This window comes from Mustela erminea, chromosome 14, assembly GCF_009829155.1.
Source record: "Mustela erminea isolate mMusErm1 chromosome 14, mMusErm1.Pri, whole genome shotgun sequence".
Lineage (NCBI taxonomy): Eukaryota > Metazoa > Chordata > Mammalia > Carnivora > Mustelidae > Mustela > Mustela erminea.
The window spans coordinates 63,244,413-63,262,181 of NC_045627.1; the positions used below are offsets into that span (position 1 = coordinate 63,244,413).

The 17,769-nt window shown below is 36.8% G+C and overlaps 1 protein-coding gene across 1 annotated transcript in view; it reads right to left on the reverse strand.

Annotated features, from left to right (window-relative positions):
* Window positions 1-17,769, reverse strand: part of HPSE2 (heparanase 2 (inactive)) — a 660,133-nt gene that overhangs the window by 602,948 nt on the left and 39,416 nt on the right. Inside the window, exon 3 of the mRNA XM_032313019.1 lies at window positions 3,540-3,701. Within this exon, the coding sequence (XP_032168910.1) occupies window positions 3,540-3,701 (162 nt within the window). The remainder of the gene's footprint in view (window positions 1-3,539; window positions 3,702-17,769) is intronic.

Here is a 17,769-nt window from a genome sequence, read left to right on the forward strand (position 1 = left end):
CTCACTGGAAAGCATCTTATGTAATATCATCCATTTATAATGGTTTCCTTTGAGGCTGCCTCTTATAGAGAGCTGACTATGACTTGACAGCCTAAATAAATTTTGTTTAAATTTGACCTCATTTCAAGATCATTCACTATGCTCCCTATACTATGAAGAATAATGTACAAATATGGCATTCCTTGCCCTCCAGAAGCTTATGTTCTAAACAAAATCCTAGAAAATACATTGCCCTTTAAAGCTGACTTTTTCATTTGATTATAGGAATCTACCGCAAAAGCTGAATTTACACCTGAAGAAGTATGGGATTGGGGCAAGGATAAGGGGAAATGAGTAACTGAATCTGAACCTATAAAAGTTATTAGCTAGCTGTCAAGTTATCCCAAGTGAATTCATTCATCATATATACAGCAGAACATTCCCAACAAATATACAGAACATTATTACATTAAGAATCATGAGAACACAAAGAAATGGAAGAACAATCCCTGTTCTTTCTTAAAAGCTCCGGGACAAACCGGAAGCTACAGGACAAGCATACATCCATGCTTTTTAAGTCAGTGTAAAAAGTGCAGCATGTTACTTGTCACCTTTTAAAATAATGCAATCACTGATGTTCTATTGGTATTACTCCATCACCTTCCCAAAACCTTGGAGTTTATTTCAAAACCCTCTAGATAGGTAAGGCTAATATTATTTCCATTGCTACGTAAATCATTCACATGAAAATATTGTGCTTAATACCAGGCAAAAATACAATCCACTTTTCCAAAACTATGATATAAGGAGGAATACTTGAATAAGACATTCATATTAAAGAATTGTTATTAGTTTCTGTTAACTGGGCTGTCACAAGGACTGCAGAGTTACTCACCTTTACTGAATAGTCAGAAGACCTTCAAAACTAGAATAACATTTGTTTGTGTCTGAGGGGTAGCTGTTTAAGAGAGCTCATGGGCTGGAATGCAGAGTATGAAGGCATGCCTCTCACCTCAACACTGATGGTAACATCAGCCAAAGATGGAATATCTAAGAACAAGAGCTTGCTGGTGAGGTGGAGGGCATCAACCATCATTTTTAATATGCTTTTAACTCTCTGACATTTCACTTTATCAATTTTCTGCTGTGCTGACTTTGTTTTTTCCCATACTATGATCTTAGTTATCCAATTTTAAAATAATGAATATACCGCAACTGACCAGGAAACAATGATACCCTGCTACCCATATACATGAAATTCTATAAATAATTGGAGAGAAGGGTTGAGAGGAGGGCAGAAGCGTGAAGAAAATGAGCTCTTTCTGAGACTTTGGGAGGCTCAATTTCTTCATCTTGTCCCACATAAATACTTGCACTACAGACATTTCAAATATTATGCCAGAGCTACACAAAATAAGTGGAACATCACCAAGCAGAAATCCTAGAGTAGGTGTTCTGAACATGTTGGTAAAGAAAGTCACTTCATTTGAGAGGTCTCTGCCCCTTCAACCTCACCCCCCTTACCAATATACATTCATCACTGAAAAGGGAAATATTTACAAAAGTTAGTTTAGTTATGTTTAAATATTATGTTTAGCTGTCTGGAGACCATGTTCTCAAAATTTATACAAGAAATCAAGGATTAAACTTCATAACAATTAGGAAACCACACTGTGTAAAATCAAAGACTTAGTTAAAGGACATTAAAATAGTTTTGCCATTGGTGCTAAATTGAAGTGAGTGCATCTCTTCCCAACACCTGGAACCAAAACCTTCTGAACTTTCATGTAAACAAATTGGGGCATACCAAATGCTCTGTCTGTAGCCAGGTACCACCTCTGTACACGCATTTGGGTGAAAAATGTGGAAAATGCCTGAGAACTCTTTGAAGCAGCTTAGGAGAAGTGAGAGCAGGAAAGAGGCTCTTCTCTGGGGTAAGTTTATTTAGTGGAAAGTAAGCAAGTTGTCAGGGTAAAAGTTGACAATGTTGATTCCAACAGTTTGAACTGCGAATAAACATCCAAAGGGATTATGTTACTGAGAATTAGAAAAGATTCCATTGAACGCAATAGAACACTTGTGTTTTCAAAGATAATACGCCTTCAAGCCACACTCTGGAGCCACAGTTTAAGGTTAGAATTACCTTAAGCCCTTTCTATGCCACATTAAAGAACATGGGGTCTGACCTCTTTAGAAAGGACCTAAAATTAAAATAAGAACAGGATAAAAATATTTCATTTCTAATAACTGAATTAGAAAATACTAAATACATGTACATTTGTACATCTGAGATAGAATAAAGAAATTTGGATTTAAAAAATCTATGTTCTTCCCAAGCATCTAAACTTAAACAGTTAACACTAACCAACTTAGGGAAATAATGCATTGGCCAGAAATCACTTTTGAGTTTTCCCTCTTAATGACCTATCAAACAGCAAAAATAACAAGGCCTATACTTATGAAATCCATAATCCTCTTCTCTGCTCACCAAAGCCACATTTAATCTGGCTTTCATCTCATGCTGTTGGATTTTCCACCAGGTACAAGATGAAAAGCTGGAAGAGACTTGAGCTTTTTCTAAAGCACAACAATTTGGTTGCCACTCAGCAATTCCTGGTGAAATGCCAGGAAGCCTATAAAAAAAATTAAAAATTTTCCTAACTTGGAGTTTACAAAAGTAAGTGTGAGATGTTCGTAGGCTATCAGACATTCCATCTCTTTATTTTTTAAAAATTCATAAACAAGGGGAAAGAGACACTTTTGATTTGTTAAACTTTATTTAGATCAATATACGCAGGTATGTCTTACATGCCCTCAAGAAAACGGAGGTAACTTAGACAGCTCTTCTTAATCCATCTTGAGTCCTCCATGATTTTTACTTCAGAGTCGCTGTTAAAATCTTTTCCAAAACTTGACAAAAGCATGCAACTCACATGCTCTTTACCAGCCAAGTTTGCAGGCAGCCCTGCAAAAAGTTGCTTCTCCTCTGAGCTCTCACACAAATACACTTCCCTCCTTGAACCAAGGATGTAAGGGAGTAAGGCTGTCTCATAGCCTCTTTGTTCTTAAAAAGAAAATAAATTCTCCAGATATTTTCAAACTCCACCAGGAATAGAACATTCTCAGCTCAGCCTGTGGATCATTATCTCTTTTACATTTCATCTTAATGTTCCCTGGGTTCATGGAAAGGGCATACACAGAAAGAGGAAAATAGCTGCTTCTTGACACCAAATTTAGTAATTCTTTCAAATCTATTGGCACACATTTAAAAAGTTGTATTTTTACAAGGCTTCATTAGGTTTTCATTGGTTCTGTCTTTGGAGAACACACATGCTGAGTTGCCTATAACCTTAAGCCAAATACATCTGTAAACTACAAGAAGTATTTTTTATAGGAAGACAAAAGTCATCACAATTTAAAAAGGGATATAGTGGGTGGAGACAGACAGATGTGGGCTCATCCACAGCCCACTTTAATATCTCCCAGGCATCAAGTTGTTAACTAATTGAAGCCAACAATCTATAATGCTCTAAGATTCCAGACGACTCCAATAGCCTTACCTGTTAATATTAGATTACTGTAAGTATTAGAGAATTGCTCCTTTAGAAGAACAAGGTGCATCTGAGCTGCCTTCTCCCGTTGGAGCTCCAGCATAACATCAGGGTGCTGAGCAATCTTGCAGCCTTTCTGTTTATCCAGGGCAACATCACTTCGAACAATGTCTACAAAAATAAATAAATAAATAAATGCAGCCAGCAAAAACAAAACAAAAAAACTGGAAAACTATATACAAATCAAAGTCTTGTTTCACCCAAAATGAAAGAATTTATAACCTATCAGTCTCTCATCAGAATGAAAAGATTTGTAAGTAAAGAAACCTGAAGAGCCTCCAACTTCATGATACATTCTGCAAGTTTCTCTGACCATTTCCAAATTCTTTGGCAGTTTCCATTTTATTACCTCACTGTAATCATTTAAGATTCTCACTCTTCCGTTCTACTCTCAACTCACCTCTAGGACTTAGGCACTTCCTAGGGCCTTTTCTGAACTTTTACCATTGTCCACGGAAAAAAAATAATACAATTTTGTCTGAACACCAGTGATTATGATATTTCATCTATCTCTTGCTGTAGGACAGGTGGTAGCTCCTGCGTGGATATTCAGGATATGTGGTCTGTTTTCAAATTTACCTCCCAGCTAGCCCATTCAGTCCAAATTAGGGCTGTTATCCTGTGAGCTAGATGCTCAGGATTTCTCCTGCTATCTTTCATGTGCCTCTGGCTGCATTCTGACTCATAAATAACTCTAAAATCTGTAAGTATTTGTAGGCACTGAAGAAAGCAATAGGGTGAGTCACTTTACAGTTCTACCTCCTTTCCAATTATTTTCCCATTAGTAACAAGCTGCTTTTTATACTTCAGTATGATTTTCACTCAAAGCAGAAGTATCATCCAGAAAACAGTCCCTGCAAAAACAAACATTGTCCTAAAATATTTTCCAATTAACAGGGAGCTTTAATGCCCTAAAGTTGTTTACTTTTATAAATTAAAATATAATTCAGTTGACTATCATTGAAACAATTGATGTTTATCAACAGCAATCTGGATGACAGTCTAGAAACTTTCAAGTTTTATGTAGCAAATTGAAGGACTTTAAGAGAAAATGCTAAAAAATTATTATTATTATTATTATTATTATTATTATTATTATTAAACCAATGGCTTTGGAAGGGATAAAGTAATACCCATGTTGATTGTACCAATAAGAAAGATTTGGTTCTTTCAGCAATGCTCAAAGAGAAAATAGGATATATGATATAAAAGATGGGACACTGTTGTACTCTTCAAACCCATCAACATAGCCCTAATAGAGAAGCCCAGCTATAAATACAAACCCAGGACAATGAGGGTTAGGATGTGAGGATGTGTGTCACATAAAGATTAGTCAGATGTGGGAATAGTTCTTACTTAATCTTGGTTGAAAACAGAGGAGCTGGTTGGAAACAATGGAGTATTTATTCCTAAACCTATTAATGCCAATTTCTAGACTGCAGGCAAGAAAGTGAACTCATTTAACATTCAAGTAACTACTCTCATAGATGTTCTGAGGCTCAAATACAAAGGTAGAATAAATTAATTCAGGATACACTCTAGTTTTTAAGACCATCAGAAGAAAACATGAGGAAAACTTATTACACTATATAACTGAATCCTTCCAATAATCCTATGAATGTGGCAGATATTGTTGACTAGCTGATCCAAACCCTACACACAATCTCTTCTCCTTTGCTTTCCTCTGCTACAGAGATGAAAACATGAAAACAAACAATTTCCCAGCTTTCCCTGAAGCAAGGGCTGACCATGTAACATGGTTCAGGCCAATGAGCTACAGACAGACATCCTTAGGGTCTACTTAACCTTAGTGACAAAACCACACTAAGAGAAAACCAGGATATTTTTCCTTCAACCAGTTAGCAGTGATACACACAACTTGAAGTAAAGCACAGAAGAAGAAGAAGGATAGCTACACAACCAGCCTTGGCCAAAACCAAAACTTTTGCTAGTTTATTCAGTATACCCGGGGCCATTTTCATCCACACTTGGTGGGATTAACACATTGGATAGGAGACTGGACTACATGAACTGAAGTACTTTCAACTCTAACATTTAGTTAACCTGTACTCAAAAGAAAAAAAAATGAATATTTCATCCTGGTGAAACTCTCATAGAAGTACTCAGCCATGAAGAATAGACAGAATTTAGACGTGGAAAGAGAAGACAGAAGTGCATGAAGAGATCAGTGTAGATTTGCACCAATGGGTTACTCTCTTCCTCCTCACACTGAAACAGTAAAAACCACTCAGAAGCTCAAGAAACCCCTAAAGAGACAACCTTCTAAAGAATGGTTTAGAATTTACTGCACCAAAAGCAGCAGTCATGAATGCCAATTAGAGCCAATGGCCCCGTATATTTGGCCACTGAGTAGCAATAATCCTAAACAGCAATTTCAGTTGGAATCTGATCTACTCAAATCTTTTGAAGCAGGCAAGGACAGGAGGCAACAATTATATTTAATACATGCTTTTTAATGAAGAAGAGAAGAAATATTTACACACTGGATTAGAGTTCAGTAGCAATTACCTTCATTCTGTGCCTGAAAAAACTAGTTTAGGTTCTTGGAGAGTTGACTTCTTCCCATGGTATGGGTAGACTGGATCAGATTAGAACATTTATATCCTTGGCTTATCATCATTTAGATGTATTATAAGTTCTTCAAAGAGCAATGTTTAATACAAGGTTGACAAATGTCAAAGTCAAACAAACTAAACAGAATTCTAAAGAAATTACAACAAAGATTTAGACGTCCAAAATTTTGTTAAGAATTTGTCAAGCATCATCAGTTCCTTGCCTAACTTGGAAGCAAACCAAATTTCCTCATGTGGATGGCTTTGGAGCCTCCTAGTGGCAGCCTCAGGGGACCTACTGAATGAATAGTTACGGAAAGGACCAGGCTTTCAAGAGAAAGTTAGTTGGTATGCTGCTCATCAATTCAAACAAACTCATCAACTCCCACAATGTGTTCAATACACTATATTGGAAACTAGCAATGCAAAGATGAATAAATGTTGGTCCTTACCCTCATGGAGCTCACAACCTATTATACAAACAAGTAAGAAAAGAAATAACTCTGAAATGATACAGTGAGCACTTACAATGTGCATGAACAGGGAGGGGGGATGAAGTCAGGAGTGAGTACTAAAGAAGGCTAACTTCTTAGCCAAGTCCTTATTAAAGGATAAGTCAACTGATGGAGAATCCAAGTAGATTATATATTTCCATGCCTTCGCTAATTTTGCTTCCTGTCTGAAATATTCCCTTTTCCACATATTATACTTAGAATACTAAGACTAGAGTACAGTAAGGTGGGAAGAAAGTTGAAAAAACAGGGTGGAAGCAAACTTATCAGTGCCTTTATGATTTGAACTTTATCTTCCAGGCTCTGAAGAGATGTCAGAGTGTCTAACTCAGGTGACTACTGAAGATTATTCAGAAAATAACTCTGATAGCAGTATGATATTTCTATTATGAGAGCTGGGGAGCAGAGAGACCTATTAATCTGTCTTCACAGTTCAGGAGAAAGATATGAAATGATAGTAGCACAGCAGTAGCAAGAAAAAAATTCTAGAGTGAAGAACAACTATCTTTAACAGCCATGTGAATATAAGAGATTAGGCTCAGAAAAGAATCAAAATCTTGAGTTTTCCTCAAGAGAAAAGGTAGACAGTGATGCCATTAATCAAGGTAGGGAACACAGAGGTCAAGAGAATGAGCAGTAACAGGGAACTTAAGTAAATTTTATTTGGCGAACAAATTGTATCTGGGATTTGTTTAAGAAACACTAGAAAGTACCTATAAAACTCATAAGTCTAACAAATTATATTATAACAATCTCAGAACAACCACAAGAGTTATAACCACTATTAAAATATTAAATGTTGTTATCTACTAGTGGTATATGAAAAGAAACAATCACTTCCACTTTCATCAATAACATCCTGAAGTTGATTGATCCAATCTCAGAAGGCTAACCTCTTATTAGACAACAAAAAAATTTTAACAAAGGTGAACATCTTATTCCTCTAACTTTTGTCCTCTTTGGCTTATCCAAAAATACCCATCCTCCAATAATATACCTTGAGTTTCATCTTGGCCATAAACTCTTATCTTATTCTTTAGGACCTTATATATTAATTAGGCTAACACCTATGGACTTTCATAGCATTTATAGATAATATTCTACTATATTAAATTTTGTTGTGTTTCTCCAACAATATCTAAGTCCCTTAAGAAGTGAGACATCGGCCTACTTCTGCTCTCAGCCAGAGGCCAATTAATCACCTATTCTAACTAATCACTCATTCCATCCCCCTTATATTTTACAAATGATAAAACAGGGCCCAGACAAGTTATATAACTTAACCAGGGGTTCATATGTAGCTTGTGGTAGATGTCAGACTAAATCCATATACATTTCTATGCTTTCAGATACCCCATAAGTAATAGTGAGCTGTGTGTTATGGGGCACTTTTGCATCTTAAAAGGACACTTAAAAACCAAAAGATACAAATTAGTGATTATTTAGTGATAAAATTATAAGCTCCCTGAAAGGCAGTAAGGAAGACATCTGGGGACAGAATTCTGGGAAACTTAAAATGGTATCACAAATTTCAGCATCTAGTCATGAAGGAAAAATAGGAACTGGGTTAACCCTCCTACCTTAAATAACTTTTTAAAAAGACCAAGATATGCAAAACAATGGAAAACAGAAAATACAGGACAGTGATCCCTGAGTAAGGGGGAAAAAAAAGTGAGCTGTATGATGCTATACCACCTTACTACCTAAAGAGAGCTTTCAGGCTGTAGTACAAGCAAGAGGAACCCAAACAGAACTCAGAGTCTTGCTGACTCGAAGAGACAAAGTTCAGAGTTAGGAGAGACCCAGGCAGCTAGAGTTTATAGCACAAAGGACAGGAGAAGAAAGAGTTACACAAAGAGCTCAGAGACTACAGTGGATTGCTTGACACTGCTGGCTGATGACCTGTAGTATGTGAGAAAACTACCAAGGCCAGGAAAAGAACCACAAGGAAGCAGTAAGTGAAACAATCACCACAGTTCACACAAGACCAGAACAGTTCATGTTCAGGCCAGCAAGACTAAAAAGACCTCATAACACACAAGGTATAAAGTAAGAAGGGTATGGATGTATAAAGTATTGCTTCAAGAAAGATTCTGCCTCAAGAGAGAAGCTAAATTAGCCAAAGACTAAAGATTCTTTTTGAACTTAAAAGAAAGCCTTGAAAAAAATCAAACTGATCCATAGAACTTAAATTTCCCACACAAAAAGACAAAAAAAAAAAATTTAAAGGAGTATCAGAATATCCAGCATCCAAAAATGCAAAATTGAAAATGTCGGGCTTCCAATTAAAAATTCCTGGGCATACCTATAAATCAGAGAAAAATCAATAAACATACAGAGAAATGACAAAGATGATGGAAGTAGTAACCAAAGATTTCATTAAAAACTATTAAAAATATATTCTCTATGTTCAAGAAGAGAAAGCTCAAGAGTGAAAATGAGAAAAAAAACTGAGTTTCTGAAAACAAAAAATGTAATAAATGAAACAAAATTAAACTTGATTAAATTAATGCCACTTATACACTGCAAAAAAAGGATTAATAGAATTGAAGACATAGCAGTAGGAACTATTTAAAAAAAAAAAAAAAAACAGATTCAGCAAGGAAAAAGGACTAAAAAAAACAGAGCATCACTGAGCCACCAGACAATACTCAGCAGTGTAACACATGAATAATTTTTGCCAAAAAAGGGTGGGAATAGAACAGGAAAAAATTCTTGAAAAAATAATGTTCAAAACTTCCAAATTAGATGAAACTAAAACCTAGAAAGACTCTAGAAGAGGAAATAGGAAAAGCACTACACCAAAGCACATGATATTCAAACTGCTATAAGCCAGAGATAAAGAGAAAATCTTTTTTCATTATCAATGTTTTTTCATTTGATCAAGCCTAGAACACACAGAAAATAGTTTCACAGTTGCTAACTCATATTACTACAAAAAGGAATTTATATTTTTTTACTGTTCTCTCTTTGTGGAATACAAAAACCCTTTCTCAAGTTTTATCAAGAAAAAGTTGACATACACCACTGTATAAGTTAAAGGCAACAGAATTATGGTTTGATGTACATATATTATAAAATGATGACCACAACAGATTCAGCTAAATTCCACCTTCTCATATGGATACAATAAGAAAAGAAAGAAAAAAGGGGGGGGGGATTTTTCTCTTTGTGATGAGAACTCTTAGGGCTTACTCTCTTAAAAACTTTCCTATATATTGTACAGCAGTGTTAGCTTTAGTCATCCTATGTATATTACATTTTAGTACTTATCTTAAGCATTCAATTCATTTTCCCAAAAGCAGACATTCATGTAATCCCCACCCCTATCAAGTTTAGAACATATTTCTCAGGCTCCTTTCTAGCTGTTCTCTTCTGGTGCCAAGTTATTTTTCTGAATTTCTGTCTTGAATATACCACAATCTGTTTATATAGTTTCCTGTTGGTGGGCATCTGAATTATTTCCATTTTTTGGCTATTTTGAACAAATCTTATACAACTATTTTTGGGCAAAATTTATTTTTTAGGTTGACTGATGGACTGACTGATTTGATTTGACACAGAAAAACACAGCAAGAGAGGAACACAAGCAAGGGGAGTGGGAGAGGGAGAAGAAGGTTTCCCACTAGGCAAGGAGCCCCATGTAGGGCTTGATCCCATCAGAACCTGATCCCAAAGCAGACGCTTAACAACTGAGCCACCAGGCACCCCAGATAAAACTTTCTGCAAAGACGTATTTTCATTTCTCTTGGATAAATACTTAGGAGTGGAATTATTTAGATCAGACAATAGGTACATATTCAATTTTGTAAGACACTGCCAAACTTTTCTGTAATTTATTGTTCCAATTTACCTTGCCATAGTCTACATATAAGTATTTCAGTTGCCCCACATCCTTGCTTACATTTGCTTTATTTTCTCACCCGAGACTTTATTTAAAGTTAAGTTAGTTAACATATAGTGTAGTATTAGTATCCAGGGTACAATTTAGTGATACATCAGTTGCATACAACACCCAGTGTTCATTACATCAATTGCCCTCCTTAATGCCCATCACTCAGTTACCCATCCCTCCATCCCTCCAGCAACCCTGTTTTTTCACTTATTGTTAAGTGTCTCTTATTGTCTCCTTCTCTGTTTTTATCTTGTTTTTCCTTTTCTTCTCCTATGTTCATGTGTTTTCTTTCCTAAATTCCACATATAAGTGAAATCATATGGTATTTGTCTTTCTCTGACTGCTTTATTTCGATTAGCATAATACCCTCTAGTCCCATCCGCACTGTTACAAATGGCAAGATTTCATTCTTTTTGCCAGCTGAACAATATTCCACTGTGTACATATGTCACATTTTCTTTATCCATTCATCTGTAGATGGACATCTGGGCTCTTTCCATATTTTGGCTATTGCGGACATTGCTGCTATAAACATTGGGGTGCATGTGCCCATTTGAATCAGTATTTTTGCATTCCTTAGATAAATTCCTAGTAGTGCAACTGCTGGGTCATAGGGTAGTTCTATTTTTAACTTTTTGAGGAACCTCCATAGTGTTTTCCAGAGTGGCTATTCCAGCTTGCATTTTCACCAACAGTGTAAGAGGGTTCCCCTTTTTCCACACTGAAGAGAAAATCTTAATAGTACACAAAACAAAAGATGCTTTGGTATGGGGGGGCAACATGAAATTATGTATAGATATATAATGACAGCAAACTTTTTGTCAGAAACAACACAAGCAAGAAAGAGGCAAGATGATGGAGGAATAGTGGACTGAAATGACATCAGATCGCAGGAGTTCAGCTAGATTGTTATGAAACCATTCCAAACACCTACAAACTCAACAGGAAATCAAACAGGAGAAGAGCAGCAATTCTAGGAACAGAAAATCGACCACTTTGTGAAAGGTAGGACGAACAGAGAAGTGAATCTGAAGTGACAGGAAGAGAGACTGCTGGGGGGAGGGGCCAGCTCCCTGCAAGCACTGGAGCAGTGGAGCACAAAATCAGAACTTTTAGAAATCTACTCCACTGAGGGACATCACTCCAGTGGCTAAGTGGGGGTGGAGCCCTCATGGGGACAGTGTGGTCTCAGGTTCCACAGAGTCACAGAAAGATTGGGGATGTCTGAGTGTGGCAGAGCTCCCAGGTACCGGAGCAGGGAAGCCGATTACACAGACAGAGCGGAGGAGTGAGCTCTCAGCTTGAGGTTACCTTAAACTGTGATCCAAGGCACAGTAGGGCCAGGGCTCTTTGAGCAGGGACCCCATAAGTAGCAGATCCAGGGAGACTCAACTTCTTCCTCTAGAAGAGCAGCACGGCAAGAATCTGCTAGGTTTGGAGACTCCAAATGGGGCACCAGAGACAGAAATGCTCAGGTGAGCCAGAGTAGGGCCGGAGACCAGGGAGACAGGAGTGATTGATTGTTTATCTCTGAGAGCTCACTGAGGAGTGAGGCCCTGAGCTCTCAGCTCCTCCAGGCCAGAGATTGGAAGGCCATGTTTTTCATTCCTGTCCTCCAATCTCTACAGAAAACGTTTTAGGGACAAAAACTCCCAAGTGAACCCGAGAAGATTTCCTGGCCCCTGGCAAGGGCGGTGCAAATCCACCTCAGGTAAAGACATTTGAGAATCACTACAACAGGCCACTCGACCAGAAGATCAGAGAGAACATCCAGCCAAGACCAAGCTCACCAAACAAGGAGAACAGCAGAACTCCAGAGCTAGGGGAAAGCAATGCATGGAATTCATGGCTTTCTTCCTGTAATCCTTTATAGTCTTGAAAAGTTAAATTAAATTTTATTAATTTTATTTTTTCTTATTCTAATTTTTTAAATTTTTCATCTTTCCTCTTTAAACATTTTTTAACTAGTTTATCTTCCTAATACCTTTCTTAAAAAAAAATCTTTTTAAACCTTCATTATTATAGTCATATTTTACCCTTCAACGTATTTAAGCTTATTTTTGTATACAAATAAGGTTTTTTTTTTCCTAAAAAAATTTGGGATACAATTTCTTCTAATAGATCAAAATATGCCCTAAATCTAGCACAGGACATTGTTCTAGTCTCGAGCCTGAACACACTCTCTCGTTTTTTTTCTTCTCTTTTTTTTCCAACAAACTTATCAATTCCTTTTTAAGAATTTTTTTTATAATTTTTAACTTTACAATCATATTCCATCCCTCCATTGTATTTACTCTTATTTTTGTATATATAGAAGTTTTTCTTTCTTTAAAATTTTGGAAGGTAGATTCTTCTAAGACCCAAAATCAAGTCGGAGGCTCTGTTCTATTCACCAGTCTAATACACATATATATATTTTTTTAATTTCTTTTTACCACCATTCTTCTCCTCCCAGTTGGGGGTCTCTTCTGATTTGGTTAGTGTATATTTTTCTGGGGTCTTTGCCACCCTTATAGTATTTTATTCTCTCATTCATAAATTCTTATTTGGATAAAATGACAAGGCAGAAAAAGTCACCACAAAAAAAAAAGAACAAGAGTCAGTACCAAAGGCTACAGACCTAATCAATACAGACATCGGTAATATGTCAGATCCAGGTTCAGAATGACGATGCTCAAGGTGCTAGTCAGGCTCAAAAAAGGTATGGAAGATATTAGAGAAACCCTGTCTGGAGAAAAAAAAGAACTAAAATCTAACCAAGATGAAATCAAAAAAGCTATTAATGAGGTGCAATCAAAAATGGAGGCTCTTACTGCTAGAATAAATGAGTCAGAAGAGAGAATAAGTGATATAGAAGACCAAATGACAGAGGATAAAGAAGCTGAGCAAAAGAGAGACAAACAACTACTGGACCAGAAGGGGATAATTCGAGAGATAAGCGATACCATAAGATGAAACAATATTAAAATAATTGGGATTCCTGAAGAAGAAAGAGAAAGGGGGGCAGAAAGTATATTGGAGCAAATTATTGTAGAGAATTTCCCTAATATGGCAAACGGAACAATCATCAAAATCCAGGAGCTGCAGAGAACACCCTCTCAAATTCAATAAAAATAGGTCCACACACTGTCATCTAATAGTAAAACTTACAAGTCTTAGCAACAAAGAAAAAATCCTGAAAGAGCAGCCCGGGACAAGAAGTCTGTAACACACAATGGTAAAATATTAGACTGGTAGCAGACTCATTCACAGAGACCTGGCAGGCCAGAAAGAACTGGCATGATATATTCAAAGCACTAAATGAGAAAAACGTGCAGCCAAGAATACTATACCCAGCTAGGCTATCACTGAAAATAGAAGGAGAGATAAAAAGCTTCCAGGACAAACAAAAACTAAAAGAATTTGGAAACACCAAACCAGCCCTACAGGAAATATTGAAAGGGGTCCTTTAAACAAAGAGAGAGCCTAAAACAAGTAGACCAGAAAGTAACAGAGACAATATACAATAATGGTCACCTTACAGGCAATACAATGGCACTAAATTCATATCTCTCAATAGTTACCCTGAATGTAAAGGGGCTAAATGCCCCAATTAAAAAACACAAGTTATCAGAATGGATAAAAAGAAAAAAAGACCCACCCATATGCTGTCTACAAGAAACTCATTTTAGACCCAAAGACATCTCCAGATTTAAAGTGAGGAGGTGGAAAAGAATTTACCATGCTAATGGACATAAAAAAAAAGCTGGGGTGGCAATCCTTATATCAGATCAATTAGAGTTTAAGCCAAGGACTATAGTAAGAGATGAGAAAGGACACTATATCATACTCAAAGGGTCTGTCCAATAAGAAGATCTAAACATTTTAAATATCTATGCCCCTAACATGAGAGGAGCCAACCATATAAACCAATTAATAACAAAATCAAAGAAACACATCAACAATAATACAATAATAGTAGGGGACCTTAACACGCCCCTCACTGAAATGAACAAATCACCCAAGCAAAAGATCAACAATGAAATAAAGGCCTTAAATGACACACTGGACCAGATGGACTTCACAGATATATCCAGAACATTCCATCCCAAAGCAACAGAATACACAATCTTCTCTAGTGCACACACGAACATTCTCCAGAATAGATTACATCCTGGCTCACAAATCATGTCTCAACCAGTACCAGAAGACTGGGTTCATTCCCTGCATATTTTCAGACCACAATGCTCTGAAGCTAGAACTCAATTACAAGAGGAAAGTTGGAAAGAACCCAAATACCTGGAGGCTAAAGAGCATCCTACTCAGGAATGAATGGGTCAACCAGGAAATTCAAGAAGAAATGAAAAAATTCATGGAAACAAATGATAATGAAAACACAACTCTTCAAAATCTGTGGGACACAGCAAAGGTGGTCCTGAGAGGAAAAATATAGAGCAGTACAAGCCTTTCTCAAGAAACAAGAAAGGTCTCAAATACACGACCTAACCCTACACCTAAAGGAGCTGGAGAAAGAACAAGAAAGAAAGCCTAAACCCAGCAGGAGAAGAGAAATCATAAAAATCAGAGCAGAAATCAATGAAATAGAAACAAACAAACAAACAAAAAAAAACAACAGAACAAATCAACGAAACTAGGAGCTTGTTCTTTGAAAGAATTAATAAGACTGATAAACCCCTGGCCAGACTTATCAAAAATAAAAGAGAAAGGACCCAAATAAATAAAATCATGAATGAAAGAGGAGAGATCACAACCAACACCAAAGAAATACAAGCAATTATAAGAACATATTATGAACAATACAATGGCACTAAATTCATATCTTGTCATTCATGTCCATTATACGCCAACAGATTTGACAATCTGGAAGAAATGGATGCATTCTTAGAGATGTATAAACTACCACAACTGAACCAGGAAGAAATAGAAAACCTGAACAGACCCATAACCAGTAAGGAGATTGAAGCAGTCATCAAAAATCTCCCAACAAACAAGAGCCCAGGGCCAGATGGCTTTTCAGGGGAATTCTACAAAACATTTAAAGAAGAATTCATTCCTATTCTCCTGAAACTGTTCCAAAAAATAGAAATGGAAGGAAAACTTCCAAACTCACTTTATGAGGCCAGCATTACCTTGATCCCAAAACCAGACAAAGACCCCATCAATAAAGAGAATTACAGACCAATATCTTTGATGAACACAGATGTGAAAATTCTCACCAGAATACTAGCCAATAGGATCCAACAGTACATTAAAAGGATTATTCACCAAGACCAAGTGGGATTTATTCCAGGCCTGCAGGGTTGGTTCAACATCCGCAAACCAATCAATGTGATACAAGACATTAATAAAAGAAAGAACAAGAACCATATGATACTCTCAATAGATGCTGAAAAGGCATTTGACAAAGTACAGCTGCCTTTCCTGATCAAAATTCTGCAAAGTGTAGGGGTAGAGAGTACATACCTCAGTATCATCAAAGCCATCTATGAAAAACCCACCGCGAATATCATTCTCTATGAAGAAAAACTGAGAGCTTTTCCGCTAAGTTCACGAACATGGCAGGGATGTCCATTATCACCACCGTTCTTCAACATAGTACTAGAAGTCCTAGTCTCAGCAATCAGACAACAAAAAGAAATAAAAAGCATCTAAATTGCCAAAGAAGTCAAACTATCACTCTTTGCATATGATATGACACTTTATGTGGAAAACCCAAAAGACTCCACTCTAAAACTGCTAGAACTAATACAGGAATTCAATAAAGTGTCATGATATAAAATCAATGCACAGAAATCAGTTGCATTTCTATACACCAACAACAAGATAGAAGAAAGAGAAATTAAGGGGTCAATCCCATTTACAATTGCACCCAAAACCATAAGATACCTAGGAATAAACCTAACCAAAGAGGCAAAGAATCTGTACTCAGAAAACTATAAAGTACTCATGAAAGAAATTGAGGAAGACACAAAGAAATGAAAAAGAGTTCTATGCTTATGGATTGGAAGAACATATATTGTGAAAATGTCTATGCTACCTAATGCTTTAGGTACACATTTAATGCAATCCCTATCAAAATACCATCCATTTTTTTCAAAGAAATAAAACAAATAATCCTTAAATTTGTATGGAACCTGAAAAGACCCCAAATAGCAAGAGGAATGTTGAAAAACAAAGCCGAAGTTGGTGGCATCACAATTCCAGACCTCATGCTCTATTACAAAGATGTCATCATCAAGACTGTATGGTACTGACACAAAAACAGACACATAGATCAATGGAACAGAATAGAGAGCCCAGAAACAGACACTCAACTCTATGGTCAACTAATCTGTGACAAAGGAAACAATGTCAGATGGAAAAAAGACGGTCTCTTCAACAAATGGTGTTGGGAAAATTGGACAGCCACATGCAGAAGAATGAAACTGGACCACTTCCTTACACCACACAGAAAAATAGAATCAAAATGGATGAAGGATATAAATGTGAGACAGGAATCCATCAAAATCCTTGAGGAGAACACAGGCAACAATCTTTTGACCTCAGCCACAGAAACTTCTTCCTAGACACATCACCAAAGGCAAGAAAAGCAAGGGTAAAAATGAACTATTGGTATTTCATCAAGATAAAAGGCTTTTGCATAGCAAAGGAAACAGCAAAACCAAAAGAAAACTGACAGAATGAGAGAAGATAATCGCAAACGACATATCATATAAAGGGCTAGTATCCAAAATCTATAAAGAACTTATCAAGGGGCACCTGGGTGGCTCAGTGGGTTGAGGCTCTACCTTCAGCTCAGATCATGATCTCAGAGTCCTGGGATTGATCCCCACATTGGGCTCTCTCCTCAGTGGGGAGCCTGCTTCCCCCACCCTCTCACTCTGCCTGCCTCTCTGCCTACTCGTTATCTCTATCAAATAAATTTAAAAAAATCTTAAGTTCTTTTTTTTTAAATAACTTATCAAAATCAACACCCAAAGAACAAATAATCCAATCAAGAAATGGGCAGAGGACATGAACAGACATTTCTGCAAAGAAGACATCCAGATGCCAAGAGACACATGAAAAAGTACTCCACATCACTCAGCATCACGGAAATACAAACCAAAACCACAATGAGATACCACCTCACACCAGTCAGAATGTCTAAAATTAACAAGTCAGGAAACAACAGATGTTGGAGAGGATGCGGAGAAAGG